The sequence below is a fragment of the Schistocerca americana genome, chromosome 5 (genome assembly GCF_021461395.2).
Source record: "Schistocerca americana isolate TAMUIC-IGC-003095 chromosome 5, iqSchAmer2.1, whole genome shotgun sequence".
NCBI lineage: Eukaryota > Metazoa > Arthropoda > Insecta > Orthoptera > Acrididae > Schistocerca > Schistocerca americana.
Genome location: NC_060123.1, coordinates 682,217,704 through 682,231,919, shown reverse-complemented (window position 1 = coordinate 682,231,919; position 14,216 = coordinate 682,217,704). Strand labels below are relative to the sequence as shown.

The window sequence follows — 14,216 nt, the reverse complement described above, 5'->3', positions numbered from 1 at the left end:
GTCCGTTGACTCTTCTTGCGCGCCAAAAGCAACGTGTAAATTAGGCAGTGAAACACAACACTCGTACACCAAGTGGAACCACTGTACCCGTGGCAAGGGCTCCTTCCAGGTCCTCCCAGAGTACAGTGTTACTACTCACTGAGCACGTCGTTCTGCGGCATCCACTTGCGCGCGAGCACGTTGGCCGGGAGCGGCGGCAGCTTGGCCGGGTCGACCCTCCACAGCACGCGCTGCGGCAGCGCCGAGAACACGGCCAGCAGCGCGGCCATCTTGTCCGGCGAGAACGTGTCGCAGCGCACCATGGTGCCCAGGCTGAAGAACACCACCCCCTGCGGGCTGCCGTCCAGGAACCGCTGCAGCTCCTGCAGAGAAGCACCAGCCGCTGAGTTGCTAGGGGTTGTCTCGTGTTGCGTCAGGGGCAAGAAAACCTGTGTGATAGACTTTGACTTTGATTGAGCATGCAGGTTGCGGGTCCCATCTTTTTTCAGTGAGCCCTTTCCCAGAATTACTGTCTCTGACAAACTTCCTGTAGGCTTCTGTCTCAGGTTCTTCCGCCGACATTCGTCTGATGATTTTTCTGACGTTTCGCCAGCACGAGTCGCTGGCGTTCTCAAAGTTTCATCCTCCATTGCTGGTGATAGACTGGATCCGAGTTCGCGGCCGCAGACTATATGTACGAGAGTCACTCCAAAAGAAATACACACTATTTTTGTAAAAATACAGTTTTCATTCTGCATGTGTGAAAGTTTTACACTGTGTAGATACATCCTTCCCGCTTGTTTTCAAACTTAGTTCAGCCTGTTCCCGTGAGTGGCACCGTCACAGTATGTCTTCAAGATGGCTGCTACACTTGACGTTCGTCAGAAGCAACGTGCTGTCATAGAATTCCTGTGCTGTGAAACGAGACAGTGGGAAACTTCCAGAAGAGATTGAAAAAGGTGTATGGAATGCTGCTGTCGATCGCAGTACAGTTAGTCGGTGGGCAAGCAGGTTACGTGATGAAAGCTGGCACGGCAATCTTGAGGATTGTCCTCGCAGCGGCAGGCCTCGTGCTGCACACACTCCAGACACTGTGAAGAGAGTTTACAAATTGGTGACTGCTGAAAGATGCATCACAGTGAACGAATTGTCACGCTACGTTGGGATAGGGGAAGGAAGTGTTTGCAGAATACTGAAAGTGTTGGCGTTAAATAAGGGTTGTGACAGGTGGGTCCCAGGATGTTGACAGTGTCTCACAAAGAAACAAGAAAAACGGTATGCAGTGAACTTTTGGGACAGTACGAGAATGGTGGAGATTAATTTCTTGGAAGAATTGTGACAGGTGATGAAACATGGCTCCACCATTTTTCACCATAGACGAAGAGGCAATCAATGGAGTGTAATCATGCAAATTCACCCAATAAATAAAATAATTCAAAACCACACCTTCTGCTGGAAAAGTTATGGCTACGGTGTTTTTCGATTCCGAAGGACTCTTGCTTGTGGACATCATGCCAATTGGAACCACCATAAATTCTGATGCTCATGTGACGACAATGAAGAAACTTCAAGCTCGACTGAGTCGTGTTCGACCACATCGGCAAAAGCAGGGTGTTTTGCTGTTACACGACAATGCACGGCCACATGTCAGTCAATAAAACCATGGAAGCGATAGCAAAACTCGGATGAACAACACTAAAACATCCGCCTTACAGTCCTGACCTGGCTCCATGTGACTATCATCTCTTTGGGATACGGAAAGACTCTCTTCGTGGAACATGGTTTGAAGATGATGACTCCCTTGTGCACGCTGCCAAACAGTGGCTCCAACAGATTGGTCCAGAATTTTGCCGTGCGGGTATACAGGCGCTAGTTCCAAGATGGCGTAAGGCAGTTGAGAGGGATGGAAATTATGTGGAGAAGTGAAAATATTGTTCCTAAAGGTTGTATCTACACACTATAAAACTTTCAAACATGTAGAATAAAAGATGGATTTAAAAAAAATAGTATGCATTTCTTTTGGAGTGACTCTCGTACTTGGCACGCCAACGTCCGAGGGCTTTTCCGCGGTCATTTCCGGTGCGGTTCCCATGCTACCTCCGACGATTGTTGACTGCAGCTCGGGGAGCGAGGATCCGTTTACCTTGAGGCTTTCCTCTTTCTTGTTGAAGCTCTTCTCGTGTTTGTTTATTTCTACAGCTTCTCTGATCAAGCTGGTGTGACAGTTCTTCTCTACGGCCAGAACTTCCGTGTCGGCGAATTTTACTACGTGGTCGGTCTCACACAGCGAGTGCTCTTTTACAGCCGATTGCTACTGCCTGTCGATAAGGGAAATGCAACCATCGTATTGAAGATCGAAGATTATGAGTAGAAGATTTGGGGCCTATTAGATCCGTCGACGCACCTAAAACCGACACAGCGTATCACATGGAATACGAGTCGGTTAATCAAGACGTCTTCTCTGTCGACGGATTTACAGAGGAATCTGCGCGACACAGAAGTCCTACCACCTCGGCTGTATGGATTAAAATTTTTCAAATGTGTGTGAAATTTTATGGGACTTAACTGCTAAGGTCATCAGTCCCTAAGCTTACACACTAGTTAACATAAATTATCCTAAGGACAAACACACAGATCCATGCCCGAGGGAGGACTCGAACCTCCGCCGGGACCAGCCGCTGTATGGATTACCTAAGATCCATAAGAAAAACGTTCCACTAAGACCGATTGTCAGTGCTCCTGGCACACCTGGCCTGCTCCATCCGCACGTGGAGAAGATTGACGCATACATCAAGGACTCATGACATTTCTTTGAGAAGCTGAAGAAACTAAAACTTTCGCCAAACGACGTCCTGGTCAGCTTTGATGTTGTTTCTTTGTTTATAAAAGTGCCACCCAGTGACTTTTTGGAGCACATCGGTTCCATCTTCCTTCAAGACATCACAAAGCTCTTTCATGCACGTCTCACCACGAGCTCTTTCACGTGGAATGGCAATTTTACGAACAGCCGGGAGGCGTCGCCATGGGTAGTCCTCTTGGTCCAGTGGTGGCCAACTTCTTCATGGAACACTTCGAAGTACAGGCACTGGACTTGGCGACTTGCAGACCTACGGTGTGATACAGATACGTCGATGATACTTTCGTGGTGTGGAGCCATGGTGAAGAATAGCTCGTGACTCCCTAAGACACTTGATCAGTCTCCATGACGACATATAATTTACTATGGAAGTAGAGAAGGACAAAATACTACCATTTCTTGATCTGCTGCTCACGAGGGATGGTGAAAACCTGGAACACTGCGTGTATCGAAAACCTACACACGCGGACTGATACCTGCACAGACTATCAAATCACCACCCGAGCCAGCAAAGAGGCAGGATTAAGACGCTCGTAACCCGGGAAAGACGAATAAGTGAGCCACAGCACCTCAGATGCGGAATACAACGCGTCGAGAGTGTTCTGAGGAGTAACGGGTACTCCACAAGTGATATTAGAAGCATAACAGAGCCAAAGTCTCGGCGAAGTGAGAAATCAGAAAATGTAATGTCGGATACGGCCTTTCTGCCATACTTTCCCAGAGTGACGGATAGAATCGGCCGTATATTGCGCAAACACGGCGTAAAGGCTATTTACAAACCGACAAAGAAAATCAAGAAGTATTTCAGATCGACAAAGGAGAAAAGGGACCAACTTGCAATGCCAGGAATATACCGCATACCATGCACATGCGGAAAAGTTCACGTTGTAATGACTGTACGATCGATCAACACCAGGATTACAGAACACAAACGACATTTCAGGTTGGGGCAGGTGTGGAGAAATCGGTTGTGGCAGAACACTCGCTGTGAGAGACCGACCACGTAGTAAAATTTGCCGACACGGAAATTCTGGCTGTATAGAAGAGCTAGCACAGCCGCTTGTTCAGAAAAGCTGTAGAAATTCACAAACACGACAAAAGCTTGAATAAGAAAGAGAAAACCTCAAGGTAAACGGATCCTGGCTTCCTGTGCTGCAGCGAACAATCGTTGCAGGTAGGAAGATAAGCGCACCGGAAATGTCCGCGGAGAAGCCCTCGGACGTTGGCACGCCAGGTACATGTAGTTTGCGGCCGCGAAATCGGCTCCAGTCCACCACCAGCAATGGAGAGTGAAACCTTGGCCAGTGACTCGTGCTAGACAAAAGTCAGAAAAATCATCAGACGAACGTCGCCCGGAGAACCCGAGACAGAAGCCAACAGACAGTTCGTCAAGAAATGGCCACGAAAGCCTTGACAATTTTGTATTACTGTCTCTGTTGTGGTCTTCAGTCCGAAGACTGTTTTGAAGCAGCGTTCCACACTTTGTTCTAAAATGGTTCAAATTGCTCTAAGCACTATGGGACTTAACATCTGATGTCATCATTCCCCTAGACTAAGAACTTCTTAAACGTAGCTAAAGGACATCACAAACATCCATGTCTGAGGCAGGATTCGAGCCTGCGACCGTAGCAGCAGCAGCGCGGTTCTCGACTGAAGCGCCTAGAACCGCTCGGTCACAACGGCCCGAGCCCACACTTTTGTAGTCAGTCCTACGCATCCCTCTCCTTGTCTGCTAAATATTCCACTTGAACCAACTTAACAGTAGTTAAATAGTGCTCTCCTTTGGCAAAATTTACTCTCTATCCTTCTTCTAGAGTTTTAGTATCATGTTCATAACCGAGATTTATGTCGCAGAAACTACCAGGTACATAATAAGTGTGGAATCACCCTTTTAAAATAAAAACGGGTGTGTAAACAAAAATTTGAAGTGATATGAGATGGGAAGAAGGGGGGGAGGGGAGGGAGGGAGAGAGACACCTGTGAGATTGTGTTATCAACATGGCGGTCATTTTGGAAGCAGCCTTTTTGATAGAACTAGCAATTTTCAAGTGGAGAAATAGTAAATAGATAGCAAATTACAATGAGTGATGCTGTTCGTTTCAGAAAGTCATCCTCCAGGTATGACTGATGTTTCTTCCTTGCAGGTAACATCAAAGCTGGTGGCCTTAACACAAATGAGATCGTCCCGATATCAGGAGAGGGCAGCACCTGTGTTACGACACTACATTTCAACCTGATTAGTGCGGTGGAGAAAATTACCGCAGAACTCTGTGAAACTGAGCATCGCGGGCAAACCGAAAACTGGGCGATCAGAAACGGCTACGGATGATGCAACAGCAACCGCATTTCCGAAATCGCTCAGTGGAAATTCAGAGTGCAGTTTTCGCTGCATCTCGCTGCAAAATGGGTTCAATCGAATAGATTTCTGTTTGTCTGCGGCACATACACCTTCACGGAATTTCGTGTGAAGTTTCCTCATTGCACTCTAGGTAATGGGTGGTCTGCTAGTGTGGCGTTGGTTGGGAGCCTCTGCGTCGACACGAGTTCTCCTCTGTCCTGATGTCAGGACGATTTCAACGCATGCGGAGTGTGTTCACACTATCAGCTTTCGTGTCACCTGCAAGGTAGAAACATCAGTCGTAAACAGAGAGTGATTAAACATATGCTCAAAAATATAACCATCATTTTTTTCTAGAATAAATCGCTGTCTACTTAATATCTAGATTACCCCTTTCCAATGGAAAACTGTCAGTCACGTTAAAAATGGGGACCTTCAAAATGGCCATCATGCTGGTAACATACCCTACACGTTTCCCACCGCCCCTTTCCCATCTCATACTCAGGAGTGGACAGAAGAAAGTGGGTTGAAGAAAATTTCATGCACCTTAAGATAGGCAATTCGCGTAATCCGCTCCAAATGTGGAAGATGTATGTCAGGTTGCCTATCCAAAGGTCCATGCAATATTTTCGACAACAGTTCTATGTAGCCATCCTCGTTATTTGACTTTGCATGCAAGGCACAGCGTCGTTCTGCTACCGTAACACTGCAGTGGGGACTGGTCATCACGATGTCGTCATACTCACGATGCTTAATAAAGTTAATGAGTGAGTCAAGAAGGGTAGGACAGATTTTTTGCCAGAGAGGGCAATTAAGCAGTTGTTAGCATCCCACTTAAACAATGAATGAACGACATTTAATTTCAGTGTGATGGACGTAGAAGAATTGTGGGTAAAGCTTGATTGTAGCACAAAATTAGGAGAAAGCTAAGAAAATAGGGACTTGCATTCTCGGTTCAAAATAGAATTCCGATATGTCGACAGGCAAAACGCAATAGAAATTCGTGCGTTTCTAAAAGACTGATGCATGAAGCAGTTAGAAACTGCGGATATACGTTAGCGAAACATCTTGTCGAGAACAAGGGAACATTTTGATCGAACGTGAAATCGCTAAGCGCGTCGAAGGCTTCTTCTGTCCAGTCATCCGCAGACCATTCTTGTGCCTGTAATTTAAATTTCACGTTTAAAACAACATTTACATAAGAGGATTGCACAGATATACCATCGTTTGACAGTCTGAAAGACATGTAAACAGGCTTCTATGGCGTTGAAAAGCAGCTGTAATGGTAGAACATGGGTAAGTCGACAGGTCCAGAAGGAAACACAATTTTTTGGAAATTTGTGGTAAGTTCATATGGGACCAAACTGCTGAGATCATCGGTCCCTAAGCTTACTCACTATTTAATCTAACTTAACTAAAGACACTATTGTCCGCAGCTCGTGGTCATGCGGTAGCGTTCTCGCTTCCCGCGCCCGGGTTCCCGGTTTCGATTCCCGGCGTGGTCAGGTATTTTCTCTGCCTCGTGATAACTGGGTGTTGTGTTATGTCCTTAGGTTAGTTAGGTTTAAGTAGTTCTAAGTTCTAGGGGACTGATGACCACAGCTGTTAAGTCCCATAGTGCTCAGAGCCATTTGAACCATTTGAACTAAAGACGACACACAAACCCATTCCCGAGGGAGGACTCGAACCTCCAACGGGGGGAGCCCCACGAATCGTGGCAAGGCGACCCAAACCGCACGGCTACCCCGCGCGGGTATGGAAACCCAATTCGCTTTTACAAAGAGTAATCATCGGCATAAGCCGCGTAATTATCTTCTATTTGTATCGAATCTCTTGCTCCAAGAGAGTTCCCAAAAGCGCACGTGACTCCCGTCTGTATCAATATTACAAACCAGCATCCTGAACGTCCGTTTGCTGCACAGTTCTTCAGCTTGTTCCAAGTTTGAATATATTTCCTTGAAGGGGAATAGCTTAAATCCACCAATAAAAAGGGATGTAGCAAGTATGGCTCGTCCGAAACTTGGAGTTCGCCTTACCTCGCATCATGTCCGGGGAACCATAGATTAGGGTAATAGGCTGATTCCATATTTCTAGATTTCAGGAAATCTTTTGTTACATGTCACACTACAGACTGTTAACGAAGGTCTGAGCATATGAATTAGGTTCTCACATATGCGACTGTCTATCACAAACAAGGGTATTGTCAGTAGTGCCCCAGGGACTTTGATAGGACCTCTTTTGTTTTCCATGTACACAAAGGATCCAGATAGGGTAAGCAGCAATCTCGGACTGTCTGCTGATGAAGCTGTAGCGTACGGAAGGGTGTCCTCTATGAGTAACTGCAGGAGAATATTAGATGAATTAAACTGAATTTAGATTTGGTGTGACGAATGGCAGCTTGCTCTCTTACGCTGGCTAAACTATTAATTGCGTTGGCCTCCTGCGAACATTTGTCCAGAGACAGCATTCAAACCAGATCCCCTGTGGTGTTTAATTTTGCGGATCCTGTGTTGTCTTTCGAGAGCAGTAGAATCATAACTGGTGTTCCAAATGGTGCCGGTGGAACGACGCCGCACGCTTTAAGAATAAGAGGAGGACCGCTATCAGTGAAACGAGGGTGCCACTTTCTGCACATATCGTCCCGTCGACAGAAAAAGTCAGACACTATTCACTTACAGTAAATGGAAATTACCAAACGCCCCCACTAGATTTTTTTCTTGTAAATGTAAGAGCTATGTCTACTTAAACCACTAGCTGTTGTCGCTGGTACAAATACGGTGCATGTTTCATTTTATTGCCACGTCCCACCTACGCGTACAGGGAACGCTTTCACATTTTCAGCTGTTCGCGACCCTGTATCAGCAGACAGCGTGAAGTGGTGTAGAGCTGAGTTAATGTGGTTGTGCTGGGCAGCAGAACCGTTTACGCGTCTTCGTGGTTTAGACTCCCCGCCGATTGAGTGAGAGGAAACTTGGCCAAGACGCCTTTCCTTCCCTATCCTCTCCAGTGAGATCGCGTTCTCCATTTCTAACCATCTACAGTTCGGCTGGAAGCTAAACTAGTGGCTTCTTTTTTTTTTGTGAAATTATTTCAGTAACGAGACATTGCATCAGGCCGACATCAATAGCAATCAGTTATGAGAAAGTGGTGCACACAGACACCTGGGAGATATGTAAAAAAGCTTTTGTTATGGCCTCGTTTCAACCGATTAAACTATCGCAGAAGTGCACAGTAATTATCTCACTGTTAAAGGTGGAAGTGTGCTGTTAAAGTTCCCGCAGATACGCTAAGTAGTATTTATCGTCTTTAGTCGTGATATGTTTGCGGTAAAAACACCCTTTTGCATGTTCTGTCTTATTTTCCTTTTCGTCCTCGGCATCAATTCCGGGAAGAGATGTCGACTTCTGCCTGTACACAGTGGAGGGTTGGTACACGATGTTGTAAGTTATACAGATAGTAGAGGAGCCTAAAATGAGTATTATGAGATGGGTGTCTGACGGTATGAATAGTTAGGTTCTTTTTGCGTAAACAACATACGACGGACGCACTTAAAAATGTTACAGAATTAATGATTGAAAAAGTTTTTTTTGATATGTAAACTGTTGTATTTTTTCTCAAAGCGTTTGCCTTAAAAATTGGGTTCGGGCTAGTTGTTGAAAAATTTTGTTTACTCTGATATTCCCACCTCACGTAGGCACATTGTTTTAGAAGCATTCAGCAACTGCTTTTAGGTGGTGAAAGTCGCTATTCACAACTGTTTTCAGTCACATAAGGCAACAGAATAAGCCACCAGGCGGTAGATAGGGTGAATAGGGCAACGAGACGATAATTCCATTTCTTCCTTCGCCTCTTGGTGAACGACCTATTTCTGTTGTTTGCAGTTCATCTTCGAGCTACCAAATACACTCCTGGAAATGGAAAAAAGAACACATTGACACCGGTGTGTCAGACCCACCATACTTGCTCCGGACACTGCGAGAGGGCTGTACAAGCAATGATCACACGCACGGCACAGCGGACACACCTGGAACCGCGGTGTTGGCCGTCGAATGGCGCTAGCTGCGCAGCATTTGTGCACCGCCGCCGTCAGTGTCAGCCAGTTTGCCGTGGCATGCGGAGCTCCATCGCAGTCTTTAACACTGGTAGCATGCCGCGACAGCGTGGACGTGAACCGTATGTGCAGTTGACGGACTTTGAGCGAGGGCGTATAGTGGGCATGCGGGAGGCCGGATGGACGTACCGCCGAATTGCTCAACACGTGGGGCGTGAGGTCTCCACAGTACATCGATGTTGTCGCCAGTGGTCGGCGGAAGGTGCACGTGCCCGTCGACCTGGGACCGGACCGCAGCGACGCACGGATGCACTCCAAGACCGTAGGATCCTACGCAGTGCCGTAGGGGACCGCACCGCCACTTCCCAGCAAATTAGGGACACTGTTGCTCCTGGGGTATCGGCGAGGACCATTCGCAACCGTCTCCATGAAGCTGGGCTACGGTCCCGCACACCGTTAGGCCGTCTTCCGCTCACGCCCCAACATCGTGCAGCCCGCCACCAGTGGTGTCGCGACAGGCGTGAATGGAGGGACGAATGGAGACGTGTCGTCTTCAGCGATGAGAGTCGCTTCTGCCTTGGTGCCAATGATGGTCGTATGCGTGTTTGGCGCCGTGCAGGTGAGCGCCACAATCAGGACTGCATACGACCGAGGCCCACAGGGCCAACACCCGGCATCATGGTGTGGGGAGCGATCTCCTACACTGGCCGTACACCACTGGTGATCGTCGAGGGGACACTGAATAGTGCACGGTACATCCAAACCGTCATCGAACCCATCGTTCTACCATTCCTAGACCGGCAAGGGAACTTGCTGTTCCAACAGGACAATGCACGTCAGCATGTATCCCGTGCCACCCAACGTGCTCTAGAAGGTGTAAGTCAACTACCCTGGCCAGCAAGATCTCCGGATCTGTCCCCCATTGAGCATGTTTGGGACTGGAGGAAGCGTCGTCTCACGCGGTCTGCACGTCCAGCACGAACGCTGGTCCAACTGAGGCGCCAGGTGGAAATGGCATGGCAAGCCGTTCCACAGGACTACATCCAGCATCTCTACGATCGTCTCCATGGGAGAATAGCAGCCTGCATTGCTGCGAAAGGTGGATATACACTGTACTAGTGCCGACATTGTGCATGCTCTGTTGCCTGCGTCTATGTGCCTGTGGTTCTGTCAGTGTGATCATGTGATGTATCTGACCCCAGGAATGTGTCAATAAAGTTTCCCCTTCCTGGGACAATGAATTCACGGTGTTCTTATTTCAATTTCCAGGAGTGTAGTTGAGTACTTCTTAGTTTCCGGCTCTTCCGAATACACCCACATTCACTTACGATGTTGTTTTCGGATTTTGCATTATCTTGGTATAAGTTATGAGGATTTTCTTGTAGCAGTTGACATGAGCCTGTTTCTAACTTTGATGGAATATCCAGAGTCCAACGGGAACTGATTATTTTCCCAGTTAAATTACTGCAAAACCGATACTACCTATGGCAGTGTTCGATATGCCTAAGTATCCCTGCATGTCATAGTACGTCACCTGCCGACAATGTTCCGCTCAGCATAGATTGTATTTGAAACACCACCGGAATTTGGTCAGCTCTCACGGATTTCGTCGCTGACGGAAACGCTACCGCAACGAAAATCTACAAACCAACTGTAAAAAGTCTTTCCTGAAGGTGAATTATTACCAAAAGATGAAGGAGCGATTTGTGGCATTATTGTTGCGTTAGGCCTTCACGATTTTCATCCAACGAAAAATTTTACGCAAAATTTTGATTTCTTTCAAAACATTGTTTCTTTAAACTCTTGTTGTAAACAAGACAGTCGCCCAGTTTCTGAGGTGCCATTGTTTTAACAGTAGCAAATGACGTAATTTTGAACAACAGTGATGCAACATCTCATTAAGTCTAATGGCCGTTTATGCCAAATTAAAAGACAGGCCCCAAACACCGCATAGCAACGACTGAAACTCATGGCAATTGTTCAAAGTGCCAGGTCATCGTCACACGATGAATACATTCAGCGTCACATAAAAATCGCTCTTCCCGTAAGTGCACGTGTGTTTGGAGCTCTTCATTCATACAGAAAACATCATAGCATCAGTTAAAATTACATATCATGTGCAGTCTACATCAAACAGCTTTCAGCGACTACATTAGTAACATTAAATTTGTTGGAAAAGAGGACCTGGTCTCTCCTTGAATTGGTTTTAACTTGAAACTGTATTTTGTTAATTCTTCTTCTTAATTTGGTTTCACTTACAGATTTTTTGTATGCTAGGGTAAAAATGTAACACATAAACTCTTAAATACAGTATCGATAAGATTTTCTAGATTACAACACTTTTGAGTTTGAGTAGCATATTTGTTCCTAGGTACATGGCCACTTTGTGCCTTGGTTTTAGAGAAACCTTAATTTGTGAATTTTTTAGGTAAAGACTGCAGCACGCATGAGATGAATACTATCGTTTCCGAGCGGAATAATAGGAAATTGGTTTGGAAATTTGTGGTAAGATCTTATGGGACCAAACTGCTGCGGTCATCGGTCCCTAAGCTTACACACTGTTTAATCTAACTTTAACTTAGGCTAAGGACAACACTCACACCCATTCCCGAGGAAGGACTCGAACCTCCGACAGGGGGAGCCGCGCGAACCGTGACAAGGCGCCTGAGACCACGCGGGTGCCCTGCGCGGCAATTAGAAGAGATATTAATGTTCTATCAGAAGGCTGCCTGGAGGCAGAAGTCTGCCAAGTGTTCCAAGTTTCATCACTCTCCCATACCTCACATTAGGCCTTTGAATTCTAAGTGAATAATGTCGTCTTAAAGGAAAGTTTGTAATGAAGCATCGCAAAAACCGCTCGAATGGGAATGGAATATATTTTGTTTTCGGTTCGAATATTTCGCATTTATTGCTCGCGTTTTTCACTTCATTTTATACTCGAATTGAATCATGAAATCGTGTCATAATTTACATATTTCCCATTTGTGTTCTAAATAGTTTGATTTACAGAGTAGTTGAAAAATATATAATCAGTCCTGATCTTGACGAAATATCGATACATTTTCATGTAATGATGCGATTAAACGCGTTCAGCCGAGTTGTTTTTTCTATTTTATGTCCAATGTTTTCACGACCGACCCGGTCGTTTGTTCAGGTGCTCCGAGCTATGCTCGCTGTAGAGTCCAGGCAGCGAAAACAAGTAACCGCACAACTCGCTGCAGCTGAAGATGACGACAAGATCGACGGACGAAGTAGTGTGTGTAAAATGGAAACAACAACTCGGCTGAATACGCTGAGGCATGCTATCAATCAACCGCGCCGAGAAAACCTGAGAGTTCGCATCACTTCTCTCTACGGGGAGGCTATCTTCCACAACCTACGGATGTAGGCTAACTGCCGGCCGGAGTGGCCGTGCCGCTCTAGGCGCTACAGTCTGGAACCGAGCGACCGCTACGGTCGCAGGTTCGAATCCTGCCTCGGGCATGGATGTGTGTGATGTCCTTAGGTTAGTTAGGTTTCATTAGTTCTAAGTTCTAGGCGACTGATGACCTCAGAAGTTAAGTCGCATAGTGCTCAGAGCCATTTGAACCATTTTTGTAGGCTAACTTTCCTAACAAGATGTCGAGGTGAACAAGTTGCACCTTCGTTAGCCAAAATTGAACATACGACAGCACCGATCGGTATTATGCACCGTGCAATCCTGACAAATACTAAACTTTAAACGATGTTCCATTTTCACATGGCGGCTATACTGTCTGCGGATTCTTCGGTATGGGTTGACATACGGCAGAATGATTGCAGTTGTAAGCGACTGCACACCAGAAAGCAAAATTTGTTCATTTATACAATAAGGCAAGATAAGATGGAGGGAACTGTACACTAACCAATATCACTGACGAACATCTGGACGTGGATACAGTGATGATTCTTATCAATGGGCTTATTTTCAAGCCAACTCCAAAAAATGTTACCACTAGCAGGTTACATGAGCTCTATGGAGCTTGATGCAGCTTCACCCCCACAGGAAACAGCAAGAGAGGTCTGCCATGAAACCTGTAGAGCACATGCCAAGAACGAGTAGTACTGACAACTTTTGAGGAAGACATAGAAACTCTAATTCTGCTAGCAGACAAGGCCAATGCTACAATCCTAACGTGACGTGTGGACTATAGTAAGATGATTTTCGGTCTTTTGGTTGAAGGTGTCTACACTCAGATAGATTTCGATCGTACGATAACATTGACAGAAGAATGATGACCCGTCTCAGTGAGTCAGCCTTGGTACATAAAGTCGTTAAAGGTATTATAACACGAGCAGCTGTTCCACCGTGACCAATGGATTTGCTACTGTACACAAGAAAGACACGTGGGTAGTAATATTGACACACTTACATACCGTCGGTGCGCGCTGCTGCTTATAGATCGGACGCTCCAGTTAAATCAGTTCATTTCTGACAGGCCTCGATTAAAAAATATGTGCTAGGCTTGAAAATGCAGACGAATTATGGCTAGCATCAATAAAAATACGCAAATTTACCTTCCAAAATTGTGACCAGAAAAATCTATGACTATTAAATGATACAGCGTTCTAATTAGTCTGACTTATTACAATAAAAACGATTACTAAACAAGTGGCAACCTCTGGCAACATTATCATGATATAATCATACATAAATAAATGACAACATCTGGCAACATTAAATCCTTGGCATATGTGACATGTTACTAACAGTCGCGCAACAACATTACTGATAATCGCCAAATGCCTAATAATCATCGTAAGGTTAATGGAAATAAGCAATACTACAGGAGGGAATATGCCTCTCCTGTGAGCGAATTGAAAGCATACTGTTCATTGCTGAAAAAAAAAAGCCAGTCTTTAGAATGGAACTTGAAGTAATCGGATTAAGAATAGGTAACCCTAAATTCCTTACATCTCGTGTCGCGGCTGCTGCGCGATCTCACGATAATACTGCAGGTGGTGGCAGAAGT

General features: G+C 45.8%; 1 protein-coding gene across 1 annotated transcript in view; it reads right to left on the bottom strand.

The window, feature by feature from the left end:
- Positions 1-14,216, bottom strand: part of LOC124616162 (UDP-glucosyltransferase 2-like) — a 52,761-nt gene that overhangs the window by 17,596 nt on the left and 20,949 nt on the right. The window contains exon 4 of the mRNA XM_047144442.1: positions 140-362. Within this exon, the coding sequence (XP_047000398.1) occupies positions 140-362 (223 nt within the window). The remainder of the gene's footprint in view (positions 1-139; positions 363-14,216) is intronic.